Below are 19,820 nucleotides of genomic sequence, written 5' to 3'. Positions count from 1 at the left end.
GTAGGCCACTCACCTAACAGTCTAAACAGAAGTTGCTTGGTGGCAACTTGGTAGTTGAAAATGTTGACTCCTTGGTTATTATTCACCCCAAGGCGAGCCCCAGATCTGACGACAGCACGGCACAAGTTGGCATTCCCTTTCATGTATGCTAAGAGCAGCACTGCAAAACAAACCACAGGCAGGGCTACTTCCCACTGGGCCCAGGCTGGCCCTGCCAAAGGCTGGCAGAGGACAGCTGAGGGCAGAACAGAACCCTGGCAGCCTCTGTTAGGAAAGTCCCCATGGACACATAGGGGCCCTACAGCTCTGGTGAGATACCCCAGAGGATCAGCAACAGCTTCCAGTCAAGGACCTGGAACAGCCAAAGAACTCCAGGGCAGCGTCAGCTCGAGATGTACTCTTGTATGTTTGGGGCTTCAGTTACAAGGAGCTGAGGACAGCTCAGGTGCTGAAGGAAGGGGTCAGACCGCCACCTCAGCTGCCTTCCTCAACACAAAACACTGTGAGGACAAGGCTCTTTCATGCTGTGTAACTAATCTAAAGACCTGTGAGGTGTGTACACAGGGAGGAGAAAAACCTGCACAGGGAACACGCTCCAGAAAGTTCTTCCACCCCATGGAGCCTGCCCTCTGTGCAGATGCAGGCCATCCTGCTGGCCCTCCCTGCTGACAATGACAGCTAACAGCAGCCCCTCTTGCCTACCTTTGCCAGACACTTCAAATTATTTTTTTCTTTAAGGTATCATTGATATATAACCTTACACAGGTTTCACATGAGCAACACTGTGGTTACAACATTCACCCACATTATCAAGTCTCCTCCTAATCCCCCATGGCAGTTGCTGTCCATCAGCATAGTAAGATGCTATAGAGTCACTACTTGTCTTCTCCATGCTATACCACCTTCCCTGTGACCCCCCCCTACATTATGTGTGCTAATCATAATGCCCCTTCGTCCCCTTCTCCCTCCCTCCCCACCCACTCTCCCTAACCCCTTCCCTTTGGTAACTCCTAGATACTTCAAATTCTTTCATTTAATTATCTAAATGATTCAGTAAGGTAAGGATTATTCTTTCAAATAGGTAACAGGTACAGAGAGGTTATAAAACTCAGCAAATGTCACCCCACTACAATGTGACAGAGCTAGGTATCTGCAACCAGGTCTGTGTAATTCAGAAGCCTGGCCCTGAAGTGCCTGCCTGCCTGCCTGCCTGTCTACCTGCTCCTGGACAGTGGTGCCGCATGGAGTGTGTGCTGTGTCCAGCAGCTCACTCCCAGCGCTGACTGCTCTGCAGCTCAGGCCCATCACTGCTGGCTGAAAAAACAAGTTCAAATATCAAGGCCAAGAGCTGACGACAAAACATCTAGTCCCGTACTAAGGTTCAGGATGGGACTAAACCTTGGTGGCTGCATTTCTGCCAAAGGCCGTGGAGGCTCTGCCTGGCATGAGGGCAAATGCACGGGAACACCGCAGCAGCAAAGCAAGTACTGAGACAGCCCTGGGCTAGGAAGACAGAGATTTGGGTTTTATCTGATTCCCTCACTGGGAAAACGAGGACACACTACACAAACTACTTAACCTTATAGGGTGGTTGTGAGTACTCAGCAAGAAAATAAATGCAAAAGTACATAAAAAAAAAAAAAAGCTGAACAAATTAACCTAGCTAATTGGAGCAAGACAGTGAGAGGCCTACTTTATTAACCCCTCAATGACGCCAGCCCATCTGTATAGAACCTGCCACTTTCTCAAAGCTTGTCATCACAGACTGCAGTACACTTCCTCCTTCTGGAGCATCTGGGAGGTGGTTCTGTTTTCTGTCTCTCCTGGAGTTTGGGAGCTTGGGCAGGGCCCTAGCTGACTGGGTAAAGGCAGAGGAGTTCAATAAAAACAGGCAGGCAGCCCCGTGTGGGCACGGGTATGGCTTTGGAGCACTGGCTTTACGGTAGATATACTTGTGCCTAAAATCAGGCCCTGCCAAACTCCATGGCAGAGCTTTGTGACAGATGCACACAGAGCCCAGCCACAACACACTGGGCTGAAGAGCCTTAAATAATGCCATGGGTGCCAGCACTCCTGTTTTTCCAGGAAGCAAAGAAAGCAAGTGAGACAGGACATACAAATATCTTATTACATACCTGTGTTTCCTTCCGCATCTGGTTTATCCAGAGGATACTCAGGCATGCACTCCAAGAAGAGATCAAAGATGGCTGCTGCATTCTCTTTGCCATATTGTCCCAAAATGTGCAGTGGTGACTGGCCTCTGATGAAGTAAGTGAGAAAAGTTAGGTAAATACCTGCCATGGCCATCAGGCACAAAAGAAATGCAATTTTCTGAACTCTGTGACACTGGCTAAATCTAAAGGACACCTAATGGGCCACAAAAGTTCTTCTAACAAGCATTTTCAAAAAGAAAAATGCCAGGCAGATCAAGTATCCTGGTGGCGCATTCCACAGCATGCACCTGGGGCCAGTGCAAGATGCAAGTGACTGGCAGCTCCGAGGGGCAGCCAGGTGACAGGAGCCCAGCCTCTGCCAGGACCACGCACACTCACCTTAGATTAAAGGCTTCGGCATCCACAGTGCACTCTGTCAGGAGGACCCGGATGTTGTTGAGCCGACCGTGCATGACAGCGAGATGAAGAGCTAGGAAGCAAATCCTCTTACTGTGCAAGCCCAGAAGCACATGCAGAACCTCCCTCTAAGTGGGGCTCAGCTAGAACAGCCACTAGCCACTAGCCACTCACAGAGCCATCCTTTCCAGTCTTCACCCCACTAAGAATGAGTCATAAATGAAATCTCCTAAGACTCTGCTTTCTGTTTCTGTAGTTATCCAAAGATGAGATTTAATGGTTTCACAAGGAGCTACTTTTAGGTTTCTAGAGTTACCATTCAGATTGGGAGGCTGTCCAGGGCCCAGTCAATGGCAGGTTAGATGCCCAGCTCAGATCATTTCTTGTTACAGCTCTGCTCCTATAAAAGCCAACCTCCCTGAGGGGGAGCATACCCAGGGGTGCAGTGCACCTCCACCCCTAGAAGGGAGGGACTGCTTAAGGCTCTCAGCACTGGACACAGGGGAGTGACTAGGAATTACCATTATTTCCATTCTCATCCACGGCAGCAAAATCCACTCCATTCTCCAAGAGGACTGAGCAGATGGTGGGCAGGTCCTGCTGCGCAGCGAGGTGGAGAGCAGTCTGGCGGTGCTTGGTTAATTCAGTCACTTTGGCTCCTGCAAGAAGCTGTTGAAGTTGATTACATGAGCAGCCTCTTCACTACAACCAACCAAGGTCTCACTGAATGGGGGCCAAGCCTGCCTATCTTCTGACATCCACAGAATCCACGCTGCTGATGAAGCTGGGAGTATTAAGGGCCTCACACACAGTCCTGGGAAGGCGTAAGCCAGCAAAACCTGCCCTGAGAGCAAACTGGCAATTACCAAAATGCTAAAAAAGCCATTCCTTAGGACACAGAAATTCTACTTTCTGAGACTTCAGTATATAAAACTACACAAGGACTGAAGAGATGTTCACTGCACTATGAATGTAAGGATGTCCACTGATTGTAATAGTAAAACCAGATTATAAAAGGGATTGTTATGAAAATTATAATATATACAAACAAAAGAATAAGTAGCCATTAAGATGATAAACATTTATGGCTTAACATGGAAGGATGTTTATGATATGTTAAGTTTTAAAAAGGGCAAGTTAGAAGACAGTATGATAGTATGATTCCATTTGAGAAAGAAAGAGGAGAAATATACACACATTCTGTAAAAGCCTATCCACCAACCTCAGAGGAGAACTGGGGGTGGAATGGAGACACTATCTGCTTGACATCCTCATATGCTTCAGTTTTTCCACATTAAACATGTATTATTTTCATTTTTTGAAATATTTTAACAAGAAAATAAACAATTACAGAAGGACCTTACAGAAGGCAGGAAGGACCTTTAAATAATATCTTGTCTATTCATTTAGTATTTGAAGTTCATTCATCATACACTTCCTGACAAAGTTTCAAAAACAGCTGGTATTAATGGAAAAGAATCTGCAGTTTGCAGTCAGAACCCAATTTGCCTCTCATGATGTCTTAGGCCACCTGGGGTTCCTTTGTCTGTGTGGGCAAGTGCTCTGCCTCTGGGGAAATCTAGGCACTCGTTAGCTGCTCTGCTTCTGACCCTGAGTTCCAAGTCCCAGCCTCCCAAACCTCTGGACGCCCAATCAAATCATGTATGGGTCCAGACAGCACATTCAGAGGGGTACTCAGGGCCACTTGTGCTGTGCGAGGGAGCATAGCTAACTCCAAGGCTGGTTAACTGCGGAGAGGAGAAAGGTACTGTTTCAATGTGAAGATGTTTCAACACTAAGTTGTACCAATTCACAGTGGAAGGCCTGCATGACCACTGTTTAGAACATCAGCAGTTTCTAGGGACTCCTATCACCTGCAAGGTCGGGTCTTAGCAAAGCAGAGGTGTGACCTTGGTGAAGGGGCCGTGATCCTCAAACCCCTTTGGGCTCTCAGGGTGGCAGCACACTGACGAACACATGGCCTGCTACCCTATTACAATGAGACCCACCTCTGCCTTCTCAGCTGTTTCCCCTGCATCCAGTCCATGCCTGGCATCCATCAGGTCCACCTCCTCAATCATTCTTCACCCATCCCTCACTGCCACTGCCTCCCCTAGGCCTCTTCCCTGCTGGCCCTGCCCCCACACCCTCATGTCCCACCCCCAAAGTATATGTCTTCAGCTCAAATACACGTCAAGTCATGGAGATTTTGCTAAAATGTAGTTTTCAAACAAACAAAAGGCAAGGCACCAAAGGTTGGTCAAGTGTCCAGAGGCCAGTTCTGCAGCACGCACCTGGGGATGGGAGGCACCAGCACCTGCTGGCTCCTGGGAGCTGGCCAGGCCACAGGGAGCCCTGCTCTTAGCTGTGGATTATGCTCTGAACTCAAACGTAACTGTTTCAAACATGACACCCCACAACCTGGTCTCTACGTACCTCTAACCACATCTCCTCCTACTTCCTACTAAAATTTCAACCAAACTTTCCCACTTAAAACACACCACATGTACTTTCTAGTCCCCACATCTTTGCTCAGACCCTTCCCCTGCCTGGGTGGCATTATGTTGTACTGGAAAATGCAGGTTTTGGAGGCAAATAGAAATGGCTAAATATCCTGCTAAACTACTGAGTAGCTAATAATCTTGGGGAAACAAAAACTCTTTCTGAGCCTAAATCTTCTCCTTTGTAAAATGTAAAAGATTTCCTACACCCCTCTGGGTGGTTTTGAGTATTAAGAGGTATATATACTTTCAATGTCAGTCTTGGTGATGATTTTTGGATCTGACTCCAAAAGCAAAGGCAACAAAACAAAAATAAACAAGTGGTGCTACAAACTATAGAGCTTCTGCCCAGCAAAGGGATTCATCAACAAAATGAAAAGGCAACCTACTGAATAGGAGAAAATACTTGCAACTCACATATCTAATGAGGTATTTATGCCCAAAATATATAAAGAACTCATACAACTCAATAGCCGAAAAAAAAGATTAAAAAATGGAGAGGGCTGGAATACCCATTTTTCCAAGACATACAGATACAGACATACAGATGACCAAGAGGCACATGAAAAGATGCCCAACATTTTTCATCACCAGGAAAATACAAATCAAAACCATAATGAGGAATCATGTCATATCTGTCAGAATGGCTATTATCAAAAGATACGAAATAACAGACACTAGTTGGAATAAAAGGAACCCTCGTGCACTGTTGGTAAGAATGTAAATTAGTACAGCCAATATGGAAAAATAGCATGGAGATTCTTCAAAATGTTAGAAATAGAACTACATTTGATCCAGCAATCCCACTTCTGGGTGCTTATCAAACAAAAACATTAATTCAAAAAGATATCTGTACCCCAATGTTCAATGCAGCATTATTTATAGTAGCCAAGATAATGGGAGCAACCTAATGTCCACTGAACGGATGAGTGGATACAGAAGATAGAGTATATATACAGTGTACTTCATTTTATCATGCTTCACTTTACTATGCTTGGCAAACACTGCATTTCTTACAAATTTAAGTTTGTTGCAACCCTGCATTGGGAAGTCTTTCAGGGTTATTTTTCCAACATTTGCTCACTTCCTGTCTCTGTGTTACATTTTGGTAATCCTCAGAGTATTTCAAACCTTTTCACTATTATATTTGTTACTGTGATCAGTGATTACACCTCACTAAAACCTCAGATTATAGTTAGTGTTTTTAGCAATAAAGTATTTTAAAATTAAGATTATATACATTGTGTTTTAGACATAATGCTACTGCTAACTTAATGGACTAAAGTATAATGTAAACATAACTTTTATATGCACTGGGAAACCAAAAAATTCATCTAACTCACTTTATTGTAAAATTTGCTTTACTGCAGTGGTGTAGAACCAAACTCACAATATCTCTGAGGGATGCCAGTATATTGTGGAATATTATACAGCCATAAAAAAGAATGAAATCTTGTCACCTCCAACAACATGGATGTATCTGGAGGGCATTATGCTAAGTGAAGTAAATTAGAGAAAGATAAATACTGTATGATCTCACTTATATATGAAACTTAAAAAATAAACACACACCAAGTTCACTGATACAGAGAACAGACTGGTAGTTGCCAGAGGCAGGGATTAAGGGGTGGGCAAAATGGGTGAAGGGGGTCAAAAGGTACAAACTTCCAGTTAGAAAATAAGTAAATTCATGGGGATATAATGTACAACATGGTGACTATAGTGAATAATATACTGTTTATTTGAAAGTTGCCAAAAGAGTAAATTTGAAAAATCCTCACAAGAAAAAAGAATTATTAACGATGTATGGTGATGGACGTTAATTAGACTTATGGCAATCATTTCACAATACATACAAATACAAATTAGTATGTTGTACACCAAAACTAGTATTTTATTATACCTCAACAAAGAAAAAAGTCAGAGAGAGAGACAGGTCACTGGAAAGCACCACTGAATGTCTGACAGAGTAGGCAGACCACAGATGTGGATCTCCTTCCCATCAAGGCCGCCACCCTTCCTCTGCCATCCAAATTGCTTTCCCTCAAGACCTCACCCCAGCATCTGCCTGCCCAAGTGGCCCCTGGGCACTGAGGACACGCTGCCCAGTGATATACCTGCTTCCCCAAGTGTACTGACTTAGCTCCCCAAATGTGCACTGGCCTTTCTCAATACATGGGAAACATCTGTGATGAGAGGTTTCACACACACTTTACAACATGCTTTTGTCCACGTTACAAGCAATACATTTCTGCAACACTTACCAAATTGCGGACAATAATCTCTGAGCCTGCTTGGACAGCAAGATGCAAAGGGGTCAACTTAGAAGCATCCTGGACTCTAGAATTCACATTAGCGTGGACACTAATCAGGAAAAGGACACTTTCAATGTCAGAGTTCTGAACTGCCACGTGAAGAAAATTCCGGCCCTTGTTGTCCACCTGCAGCAACAAGAACCAAAACATTAGTGAGCTCTCCCTTACAAGAGCACCTGCAAGCTGTGCTGCCCACCAGAGAGGCTGTGGTGCTGTTCTTCCCTTGGTTCCACGAAGCTCCCTCCCAAGAGCCAGCACTAAGCACGCATCCCCACATACACACACAGCACACCCACTCTACATATCTGTGCCCAGTCACATCCCTGTGGTCGGGGAAGGGAGCACTGGTCCAAGGTGCCCTGGCATCCTCCTGCAGCAGGAGCTAGACTTGGAAACCAAGAAAGAGAACTTGAAGGAGAGGAAAAAGGAAGTCATCAAAATACTGGGATGCTTGGGAAAAGGCAGAGCAAGGCAGAGGAGATGAGCTTTGGGAGCCAACTGCTGTGGCTGAAACAAGCACCCAGCATCCTGACACCACACCTCCAATGGCACCTCCAATGGCAGCCTGACCCCTGAGCAGCCAAACAAACCGGCAGGAATTTTTAGGAAGTCTCCTCTTTTACTGAGCTACCACACTAGGGAAGGTAGCCAACAGTATGTTACAGACTTTGCTCCACTGACATAAAGCAGGCAAAAGGTCACTCACATCAAACCACAGAGGACACTGTAGTTATGGGAACTGTCATACCAGTATGAGGGCTCAGTGAGAAGTGGGGGAAACACCAACACACTACACACCCCACATTCACTCAGATGCCCACAGCATGTGCTGGTGTGACAAGCAATGAGTCTATGAAGGTGTTCGATCAACAGTATCAGTTTCGCACTAAACAGAGAGGAGATGTGAGATGACTACCTCCATTCATGAACACGTTACCCTATCTGAGCGAGGGTGAGGTTAACACCTACATAATTCAGTCCTACTTACGCAAATGCTGAAGAAAAGCAATGTATAGAAGCTTGAAACACTGAGCAATAGTTTTCGACTGTTAGGATTTCATTTTGTTCAGGTCCCAGGTTTCCAATTTGCCTTCATAAATGGCCACTCATAAATCTTGGCAGTACTCTAAGTGCTGGATGTAATTCAAGGGGCAAACATGATGGGTGATAACTTCTAAATCAAATTTGGTTCTGAGAATCAATACTGCTGCCCTGTGTTTGCAATCGGCTTTTAAAGAGGCCAAACACAGAGATGACTGACAGCCACTCCCGTTACCCCATGTGCCAGTGACCAGGGCACAAACACATTTGGTTTAGAGTCTGGACTGAGTCTGGACTGACTGTATGACCCATCCCAGTCCCCGCCTCAGATCCGCTGGGGTCACTGCCAACCCCACCTGGTCGACAGGGCACCGACCAGATTTAGCAGCTGGTAAAGAATCACAAAGAACAAGGATGACTGAGCCTGCTAAGCTGAATGGTAGCAGCTCTACAATACTCAGAAACCTGTCCCATCAGGCCAAAAGCTCAAGTTTAATTTATATTTTTTTAGGACACTCACTACTACGGCAATTAAACAACCGGAAAGGGCAAAAGGTGGCCTCAGCTGCATGTGCCACAGAATTCCTAGAATGGGCCTGGCCACCTCAGCTTCGTTCCCATGTGGCACCATCAGGTGGCTGACATACAGGGCAGAGCAGTCAAATCTTATCCAGTGCTGTCAGCACATCTGAATGGCCAAATTTTAAGAAAGGGGAGTATAATTTCAAATCAAATGTCTTTATATAGAAGAGCCCTGTTTAGCTGGTGGTGTTTGTTTAGTGTCCGCGTAACAGGTTTCTGCAGTGCACAGGGCACTGTGGAGGATGCTGGGTGCTGCCCACTCACCTGCTCAGCAGCCCCAGACTCCCGCTTTAGGATGGCCTCGGCTGCCTTGTTGTTCTTGTAAGTCATGGCACAGGCAAAAGGGGTCAGCCCTTGTCTGTCTCGTACATTCAAGTGGATGTCAGGGTGGGAGATCAGTAACTGAATGATGACACTGTGCTGGTTGCTGATGGCCACATGGACAGGCGTTCTTCCTTCTGCATCCTATGGGGCCAAGGCACATTCAATGCTCAAATGGAAGTAAAACTCGGGAAAAACATGATGGGTGATAACTTCTAAATCAAATTTGGTTCTGAGAATCAATACTGCTGCCCTGTGTTTGCAATCGGCTTTTAAAGAGGCCAAACACAGAGATGACTGACAGCCACTCCCGTTACCCCATGTGCCAGTGACCAGGGCACAAACACATTTGGTTTAGAAGATCTGTAGTCAACCTCACCTCTTAAGTTATACCACTCCTTACTGGCTACAGGGCAGCACACATAAATCTTCCCAGGCTAGAACACTGAAAAGCATCAAGGAACAAACTCAGGGATGCTCAACTGAGCTACCAGAACATGCTCCTAATCACAGTACTCAACTGGGAACTAGAACAAAGTCTCAATGGAAATCTGTAACTAACAGGGATAGAAGGCAATGAAAAGTTGATTGAACAATCCTCCTCGACCTGTAAAAAGGGCAAAGGCACAAAGAAAAGTCTTAACCTGAAATCATTAAAATTACAAGGCAGGCCATATGACCCAGAGAAAAGTCACTTCATCTGTCTGTATGTTAGCCCCATTCATGGTACATCAGAGGCCTGGGACCAGAGATCTGCAAGGTTTTTTGCCATAAGAGGAGATTTCTCTAATTCTGGGGTTACCACTTATCTTCTGGAAAAGAGAAACTCTCCATACCTGTGCATTTACATTGGCACCGAACTCCAGAAGACACTGTACCGTTTCTTCCAGCCCCCAGGAGGCTGCCAAATGCAAGGGGGTCTGACCATCTCTGGCCTCTTCCTCTCCTTCTCCATTAGCACCGGGTTGTCTGGGACTATTCACATCACAACCACTGAAAGGAAGGGAAGCAGAAAGAGGCAGGCTTTGAGAGCCATGTTTCCACCTCACTAAAAGGCATGCTGATAAATGGATAGCAGCTGCCTCATCCAGCCCAACAGAAAAGCTGGGGCCGCCAGGGACTGCTGTCCTTGGTCCTCGGCCTCAAACACTGGTGTCCGTCCCACTCCCATAGATTCTTCTGCAATTGGTCTTGGGGGCAGCCTGGGCATCCGAACTCTTAAATGCTCTCCAGGAGATCTGCATGCACATACAGTTTTAGAGAACCGCTGCTCTACAGGTTTCCTGAACCCTGTCTCCTGCACATGGTGCACTCTGTGAGACCACGGAGCCTGATACAGTTCCTACATCTTGGGGTTCTGCAGAGGCCATGTGGTCTCCTCCACCTCAGCCTCCTCGCTTCACTGTGTGAACCAGTCTGACTTCAGGAGCCTATGCAGCTCCCAGAGTAGGAAACTGGCTACCTTTTAGATCCTTTGATCTGGGCATACAAGCCCCTCTCCTCACAAGAGAATTAAGTACTTTAGCTGACTTCATCTGAAAGAACAGTGACCCTCTGATAGCCTCAATTATGAAAGTCAAGCCAGCTCCAGACATATCAAGACTGTAGTTGGATTAAACGAGAAAAGAGCCAGTTTGCAATAAGCGTGAATAAGATCTGAAGAGATACTTAGGCTTCTCAGACCTGCGAATAAGAAAGCAGGCGGTGGACTCATTGTTTTCATCAATGGCTCTGTGCAGGAGTGTTTGAAGGCACCCGCTAGGGCCTGGACCCCAGTATGTGGCATCACAACCATGTCTGACCTGCAGGAAAACACAGGTTACTCACCAACACTGCCTAACAAAGGCAAAAACTTTTATCATCATCTCTGAGCTCTACACACACCATCAGATCCCTTTTTCAGCCAAGAGAGGTTGATAATTAACTACTAATTATTTCAAATCCGTATCATTCATTAGTTTTATAAACATTGATTAAAATCTGCCCTGTGCAAGTTCTTGCACTAGGTTCTGTGGGATAGGTTTGGGAAATACAAAAAAGACGTGTATAATCAGTGCCCTCTAAAGTTGTGTTCTAGAAAGGACAGAAAACACACAAGCACACGCATACAAGCACACTCCTAAGTCCTCAGTAACACATACCTGCAACTAACAGGTCATCTCAATATCAACTGTGTAAAAACCCCAGGTGTAAAATGCCTTAAGGTCACACTTCAGGCCCTTCAGAAAGCTAAATGAGAACTTCCAGGGTTATCTCTACTTTGGGGGCCTGTCTTCTGAACAAGGGAGACAAACCTGAGATGGGGGGATTTATCACTATGGAGACAGCAAGGGTGGCCCACATCAAATTAACCCTCCTCAAGAGAAGACTCCTGGGGAAATGCCTCTGCTCTCTTGCTTCTTGGCAGCTTTTCTGATAAGAAGGCCTTTAAAAAAGTGTTAGCCAAGATTACGTCGAACTGCAAGTTTTTTTTACTGTGACATTCAACTGCTTGTCCTTGATCCAATTTGTTGCTTGACAGACTTCTCGTTCCTCGCAATTGCTATGTATGCACCAAATCTATCTCGGACACAAAATATCCCGTGCAAACAGGCTAAAGCTGAGCGTGTCTTACCAGAGTGGATGCAATGTCCTCCAGATTATTTGCCAATGCCAACCACAGTGGGGGGTTCCCCTTCTCATCGGGCACAGACATGTCAGCTCCTCGGGTGCATATGGCATCCACTACAAGTGGAAGCTGATTTCTGATGGCCAGCTGAAGGGCAGTCTCCCGGTCCTGAGTCCTATTAGGACATGCACACCAAAGCCAACATTTGTAGCTGGAGCCGAATGATAAAAGGCTCCCTTCTGGGCATCCCAGAGGCCAGAATCCACTGTTACCCTGCAACACACTTCACTCACATTCATTAGTATTTTTTCAGAGAAATCAAGAGCATCTGTCCTTTCTGCCTTTGTAAAAAATATAGCCATGCCATCCTCCTGCACCCAGAAGATAACTGACCAAAATCCCAGGATACTGAAATCTTACTGGCATCGAGCTGCTTGTTAACAGCAGCTTAATAAAACGCCACCCCAACTATCTCCTTGACAAAACACCTATTTCAGTCATTCAGGGTTACTGGACATTGTCAGTAAAAATAAATTCCTTTGAAAATACAAAAACAATAAAAAATATAACTGTGTTTTTCTCCCTCGAGCCTTTTTGATTGCTCATTTGTTGGAATGTCCTTTGTAATCCCTACTTCAGCAATTGGTTTTGGATTGTCCCTTTTCATGAGATTTGTGCACTACTGTGCACTGGTCCTGAAAGGTTCAACACGAGCTAAATACAATCATCTTCGCCATCTCACTGTCATCATCTGTTCAATTACAACACTGCATTTGTACTTTTCCAGAGTCATTCTTTCCCTTCCTTTATTTAACAAGGAACAAAAACATTTTCTATAAGCAAGGCTGTGCTTCTGAGCCACTACAACTAAATGTGACCTGGTGTAGTGGTGGAGAGCGCTGAGCTGACCCACCTGACGTTTATATCCGCCTGGTGCTCCAGCAGGAACAGCGCACTCTTGCTGTCCTGCCGCTGCATTGCCATGTGCAGCAGGGTCTGCCCATCGGACATGGTGTCATTAATGCAAGCTCCGGAGCCCAGCAGCTGGGCTGCAATCGTGTGCATGCCTGGGAAACAAACAAGCCCTAATTAACATGTGCTCAGCTTTTCCCACCTCCTCAGCACCTTACTACAACAAACACACCCTCTCAACTTCTCAAGGCTAGCCATTTTCCACTGGATAAAACAGGCTTAATCCCAACAGAGAGGTTATTTTGCAACTAGACAATTAGCTCCAGCCCCTCCATACCTCCCTCTCTCTCACCCACCCTCTGATAAACGTCTGTCTACAGACATCAACAGCCTCTGGCATGCCTTACCTGTCCACAATGCCAGGCCCAGCACAGTCTGGTCTCGGGAATCCTTGAGGCTGAAGTCCGGAATAATTTGCAAGTTGTTGGTGGCATGAAGAGCATTAGCTGTATTTTTTAAAAGGAAAAGAACACTTGATTTCACCATCCCATGAACCACATTTAAAGTATTCAAGAGAGTAAGAGCTCAGTTGCAAACTGACTGGCTACAATACGATTATTTCTACACAAAGAGAATTGATAAATCTTCTTATGGGGAGTGGAAGCTCAGAATCTGGTATTTTGGAGCAAAGTTTATGGGGAAATGAGTATTTTTAAAGTTTAAAACATTGAATCTTCACAAAAGGAAAACAGACTCCATTACAGAAACTCACATTAATGACTTAATTCCTAAAAAGAGGATCAAAATAAAGAATGCCCTGGCATTGTTTTCATAATACACAATTCCGACCCTCTTATAGCTCCTGTGAGGATCAAGCAAAAGGCATATTCTCCTAAAATCCCACTTTCTTCCACAAGCCCCAGGCCAAAAACTGCTGGCCTTACGAGGATGCCAGAGCGAGCAGAACAAATTGCAAGCCAGGCAAGGGGAACCTGAGGGTGACTTGCTGTGGGAAATGGGCCTCCCCCTCACAGTGGCTTCCTTGGCCCCTCTTTCCAGCTCCTCTCTCATGGTTCACATGCCAGACAGGCCCAGAGACAGCTGAGAGGACTGACCAGATGGCAGAAGACCTGTCACAGCAGAATTCTCAAAGACAGTGATCGCAGCAAGGCAAAGCTGTGCTTGACCCGCACTGTAGCCACCTGGGAAACACCCCCAAGTGAGAGCGTAATCAAAGGTTCTAACACCTCAGCCCAGGGGGGAAATGGGCAGGCACCATCCCAAAAGTGCACACAGGGAAACACAGCAGCTGGGAGCCAGACTCTCTGCTTACCTAGTTGGACATGAAAGGATTTTTTGGCTAAGAAAACACACCAATGGAAGGAACATCAACTCTGTAATTAACTACTCAAAAACACTATTCAAAGGTCAAAGTGATGGGCAGTAATTCCCAACTACCTACCTTTTTGCTCCAGGATGACAGACACCACATCTGGATGATTATAGGCAATCGCCATGTGCAGCGGTGTCTGCAGATAGACGTTGTCCACTGAGCCGGTCAGGGATGCAGCCTCCTTTGGCACAGGCAGAGCTTCCTCCGTCTGTAGGTTTGGGTTGGCACCCTGCTGCAGGAGCTCTGCAGTGAGGTTGGCCAGGCCATGCCGACAGGCTGTGTGCAGTGGAGTTTCTCCCTGAACAGAAACAAATGGCCCAAAGCAGAGCACTTTCAGGCAGGGCCTTCCCTTCACAGAGAGCACAAGGGAGCCTAAGTGCTGGGACTCACGTCTCCAGCAGCCGTCACAGCCGGCTCATCCTGTCCCCAGCTGACCTCCATGACTTCTCCACTCCTCCAGGTCTCTGCTCCTGTCCCTTCCCCCGTGCCACCCTTGGTACCTTCAATGCATTCCCGAGCACCCTGGCTCATCACCTGCATTTCCAATGACCTTAACCACCCTTTATTTTTATGATAATTTCGCTAATTATAAAAATAACATCATGAAACAACAGCAGACAACCTCCAAGTGTCAATAAAATCAGCCCTTTAGAAACTGCAAGAGTGTCACAATCACAGCCCTGGGGACAAGCAGTACTACTGGCCCACCACTTTTTAGCCAGCCCCTGCCAGCCACCAAGGCCGTTTCTTTGACCTGCTCCTATCAGCCTCATCTTTAACTCTAAGGATTAAGACCTCCTTCCCCAACTTTTTAAAATTAAAAACATTTTAAATTGGTATTACAGGTACTTGAGTCAATATTCAAAAGGTACAAGATCATACAGTAGAAAAAAGTTTCCTCTCATGTCGACTTTCCACCACTCAACCATTCTCCCCTCAAGGAACCATTATCAGCAATTCCATGTTTCCTTCAGTGGCAGAATATTCAGACATACACGTATGTGAATGTAAGTGTGAGTACATGTATACGCACAGTGGATCTTTTCACCTAAACAAATGGAAACCAACTCAACACACTGTTCTACACTTTGCTCTTACCAAAGTTACACATCACCGTTATTTAGTCAAAGAACTCTACAAGCCCTGTGAAAAACAGCAAGAATCTTCCTCCTTTTCCTAAAATTAAATTTTCTTTTCCCAAAAGAAACTACTATGGACTCTTTCAGCTGGGTTTTTGTAATCTCCATATTTCCTATTAACCTGTTTTTATTGTTGCCTCTTGATTTTCCAGGTTCAGGCCTTCTCTGTGGGACCTGTCAGGTGGTATCACTGTGTGTAAGGATTCAGGATTCAGCTCTTGCGCTCCTTTCCCCCCATGTGCACCCTTCCCAGAGAGCTGTACATAACTGTAGAGAGAGACCTCACAAGGCTCCCCGCTCCTTGGGCCTATCTTCTGCTCCAGTCCTTCTCCCTAACACAGTCACATCCTCACTGGGTATACTTATCCACTCCCAGGACCTCTACCGGTATCTGCAAGCAAGAGACTCTCAAACCCACATGGCCAGCCCTGCTTCTGCATCCCATTTTTCCACTGCCTGCTAGATGTCCCTGCCTGAGTGTTGGAAAAGGAGTTCAATAATCACAAAATTGAATTCATTCTCTCCATGGCGATGCTTCCTCCTGGCCAACTCTCTCTCTCTTCAGGAGCACACTGCAACAGTTTTAACACCTCTCTTGCCACACTTCTGAGAGTCATCAGCAGAAATGTCCACTGATTTCTGCAATTGTAATTCTGCAATTCCTCTGAAACCTGTCCCTTTGGATTCAAATCCAACATCAGAGGGCACAAGTCACTGTTTGTTTAGATGATTCCCAGCAGCTGTAACCTGGCCCTCAGTGGTATACCTATGACACCAGTCATCCCAGCTTTCTCAACTCAAAAATGATCACACTGCTTTGTCTACCTAAAACCCATCTACAGACGTTCTCGTCCCACGGGATTAAGTCCAAAGACCTTAAACAAGCATTCCAGACCCTTCTCCAACATCACTCTTATATACTTTCAAGTTAGGTCTTCTCTACCCCTCTACATCTTAGGTTTCACCCAGTTTTGCTATGAAGAGTATGAGAGAACAGCTAATGGACAATGTGGGCTAAATGGAGTATTTTTTAGAGTTGGGGGATAGTAGAGCATGTCTATATATTATAAATAAATAGTGGGCAAAATTGATGATACAGGAGAGACAGAGAGAGGCACACACACATAATGGTAGGAACAAAGTCAAGAAACCAGCCACTCAGTGCAGACAGAGACAGGCCATTATTCTAGCTGGAGAGCAGGCCACGGTATGTTTAGGTATAGACAAATTAGTAGATTTAATGATGGAGAAGAACTGCATTGCCCTCTCCCATGTGCTTCTAAGACACTTTGATATACCTCACAAACCAAGCTTGTTGTTTAGTGCCCTGCTCTGAGCTACTGAGAGCGTGTGCACCCATGCATTCTAGTACCTGAGTCTTAATACTGACCATTACTTAGGAGTCACTTAACATCTTGGAAGCTCAACATTCTTTACCCTGAAATGAGGGATTTATACATAAAATGTCTCTAATACTTACTACTTACAGATCAATCGTGAGAATTAAAAGGGATAATATTCTTAAAGCTCCTAGCATAAAGTAACTGTAAAATAAATGTGATTTTAAAAATAAGCACATCCTCCCTGTCTGAAAATAATACAGTAAAAATACCTAACATTTAGTATCTAATGTCCCAGATATTAGGCTAATAAGCACTTAAATATATCATCTATTTTTATCTTAACCACACCGGATGAAACTAATATTAACCCCATTTTACAGATGAGGAAAACTGAAACTCAGAGAGGCCAAGTACCTTGCCTGAGATCACACAGGATGAGATTGGAAATGGGAAATCTGGTAAACCCACGAGTGTCCAACCCTAAAGGCAGGGCTCTCCCCCGACATTCTACAGTCTGCATTGCTAGTTCAGATACAGACTAAATAAGCATTTACAGAGGAAAAACTCAGCAAATGGGATGTGTCATAAAGAGGCTATTATGGCAGCTGGGGCAGAAGATGGCGGCGTGAGTAGAGCAGCGGAAATCTCCTCCCAAAACAACATATATCTATGAAAATATAACAAAGACAACCCTTCCTAGAATAAAGACCAGAGGGCACAGGACAATATCCAGACCACATCCGCACCTGAGAGAACCCAGCGCCTCGCGAAGGGGGTAAGATACAAGCCCCGGCCCCGCGGGAGCCGAGCGCCCCTCCCCCCAGCTCCCGGCGGGAGAAGAGGAGTCAGAGCGGGAGGGAGACGGACCCCAGGGCTGCCGAACACCCAGCCCCAGTCATCCGGGCCAGAGTGCACGGCGCTCGATACTAGGAAAACAGGGCAGCAAGAACAGTGAGCGGGCACTGGAGGCCGGGTGCCGGAGGACGTAAGAAAAGCGCACGACCATCTTTTTTTTTTTTTTTTGCTTTTTTGCTGTTTTGTTTTGGCGAGCGCTATTTGGAAGTCTTAAAGGGATAGGGACCCCAATACTAGGGAAACAGGGCAGCAAGACCGGTGAGCAGAGGCCTGAGGCTGGCGCCGGAGAATAAAGAAAAACGAGCGGCCACTTTTTTTTTTTGATTTAAATTTTTTTTCATTTTTTTTTGTGGTCGTTGTTTTGTTTTGGCGGGTGCTTTTTGGAAGTCTTAAAGGGGCAGGGTGGGACACTTTATCCAGAGGTAGGGAATCCGGGGATCTCTGGGCACCCTAACCCCGGGGCTGCAGGGAGCAGGGAGGCCCCTTACGGAGATAAATAGCCTCCCAGCCGCTCCTGCTCCAACGCGACTCCACCACTTTGGAGTAGCTGCCCGAGCCAGGCCACACCCACAGCAACAGCGGAGATTAACTCCATAGCAGCCGGGCAGGAAGCAGAAGCCCTGTCTGCGCGCAGCTGCGCAGCACAAGCCACTAGAGGCCGCTGTTCTCCCAGGAGAGGAGGGCCACAAACCAACAAGAAAGGAAGTCCTTCCAGCCGTCACTCGTCCCAGTTCTGCAGACTATTCCTATCACCATGAAAAGGCAAAGCTACAGGCAGACACAGATCACAGAGACAACACCAGAGAAGGAGACAGACCTAACCACTCTTCCTGACAAAGAATTCAAAATAAGAATCATAAACATGCTGACAGAGATGCAGAGAAATACGCAAGAGAAATGGGATGAAGTCCGGAGGGAGATCACAGATGCCAGAAAGGAGATCGCAGAAATGAAACAAACTCTGGAAGGGTTTATAAGCAGAATGCATAGAATGCAAGAGGCCATTGATGGAATTGAAATCAGAGAACAGGAACGCATAGAAGCTGACATAGAGAGAGACAAAAGGATCTCCAGGAATGAAACAATATTAAGAGAACTGTGTGACCAATCTAAAAGGAACAATATCCGTATTATAGGGGTCCCAGAAGAAGAAGAGAGAGGAAAAGAGATGGAAAGTATCTTAGAAGAAATAATTGCTGAAAACTTCCCCACACTGGGGGAGGAAGTAATCGAACAGACCACGGAAATACACAGAACCCCCAACAGAAAGGATCCAAGAAGGGCAACACCAAGACACATAATAATTAAAATGGCAAAGATCAAGGACAAGGAAAGAGTGTTAAAGGCAGCTAGAGAGAAAAAGGTCACCTATAAAGGGAAACCCATCAGGCTAACATCAGATTTCTCAACAGAAACCCTACAGGCCAGAAGAGAATGGCATGATATATTTAATACAATGAAACAGAAGGGCCTTGAACCAAGGATACTGTATCCAGCACGACTATCATTCAAATATGACGGTGGGATTAAACAATTCCCAGACAAACAAAAGCTGAGGGAATTTGCTTTCCACAAACCACCTCTACAGAACATCTTACAGGGACTGCTCTAGATGGGAGCACTCCTAGAAAGAGCACAGCACAAAACACCCAACATATGAAGAATCGAGGAGGAGGAACAAGAAGGGAGAGAAGAAAAGAATCTCCAGATAGTGTATATAACAGCTCAATAAGCGAGCTAAGTTAGGCAGTAAGGTACTAAAGAGGCTAACCTTGAACCTTTGGTAACCACGAATTTAAAGCCTGCAATGGCAATAAGTACATATCTTTCAATAGTCACCCTAAATGTTAATGGGTTGAATGCACCAATCAAAAGACACAGAGTAACAGAATGGATAAAAAAGCAAGACCCATCTATATGCTGCTTACAAGAAACTCACCTCAAACCCAAAGACATGTACAGACTAAAAGCCAAGGGATGGAAAAACATATTTCAAGCAAACAACAGTGAGAAGAAAGCAGGGGTTGCAGTACTAATATCAGACAAAATAGACTTCAAAACAAAGAAAGTAACAAGAGATAAAGAAGGACACTACATAATGATAAAGGGCTCAGTCCAACAAGAGGATATAACCATTCTAAATATATATGCACCCAACACAGGAGCACCAGCATATGTGAAACAAATACTAACAGAACTAAAGGGGGATATAGACTGCAATGCATTCATTCTAGGAGACT

At 45.5% G+C, this 19,820-nt stretch overlaps 1 protein-coding gene across 3 annotated transcripts in view; it reads right to left on the bottom strand.

Moving 5' to 3' along the window:
* Positions 1-19,820, bottom strand: part of ANKFY1 (ankyrin repeat and FYVE domain containing 1) — a 97,031-nt gene that overhangs the window by 6,159 nt on the left and 71,052 nt on the right. For all 3 annotated transcript variants that reach the window (XR_005025129.2, XM_036887057.2, XM_036887069.2), the window contains 12 exons: positions 14,313-14,541; positions 13,258-13,356; positions 12,852-13,005; positions 11,945-12,113; positions 11,014-11,132; positions 10,167-10,323; positions 9,274-9,474; positions 7,336-7,512; positions 3,092-3,239; positions 2,553-2,643; positions 2,136-2,260; positions 14-160 (listed from right to left, as the gene is read on the bottom strand). Coding sequence is in view for 2 of the 3 variants with exons in the window: in XM_036887057.2 (XP_036742952.2) it covers positions 14-160; positions 2,136-2,260; positions 2,553-2,643; positions 3,092-3,239; positions 7,336-7,512; positions 9,274-9,474; positions 10,167-10,323; positions 11,014-11,132; positions 11,945-12,113; positions 12,852-13,005; positions 13,258-13,356; positions 14,313-14,541 (1,816 nt within the window). In the remaining variant the exon portion in view is untranslated. The remainder of the gene's footprint in view (positions 1-13; positions 161-2,135; positions 2,261-2,552; positions 2,644-3,091; positions 3,240-7,335; positions 7,513-9,273; positions 9,475-10,166; positions 10,324-11,013; positions 11,133-11,944; positions 12,114-12,851; positions 13,006-13,257; positions 13,357-14,312; positions 14,542-19,820) is intronic.

The sequence above is a fragment of the Manis pentadactyla genome, chromosome 4 (genome assembly GCF_030020395.1).
Source record: "Manis pentadactyla isolate mManPen7 chromosome 4, mManPen7.hap1, whole genome shotgun sequence".
In the NCBI taxonomy this organism is placed as follows: Eukaryota; Metazoa; Chordata; class Mammalia; order Pholidota; family Manidae; genus Manis; species Manis pentadactyla.
This window is presented reverse-complemented; position numbering and strand designations above follow the sequence as displayed.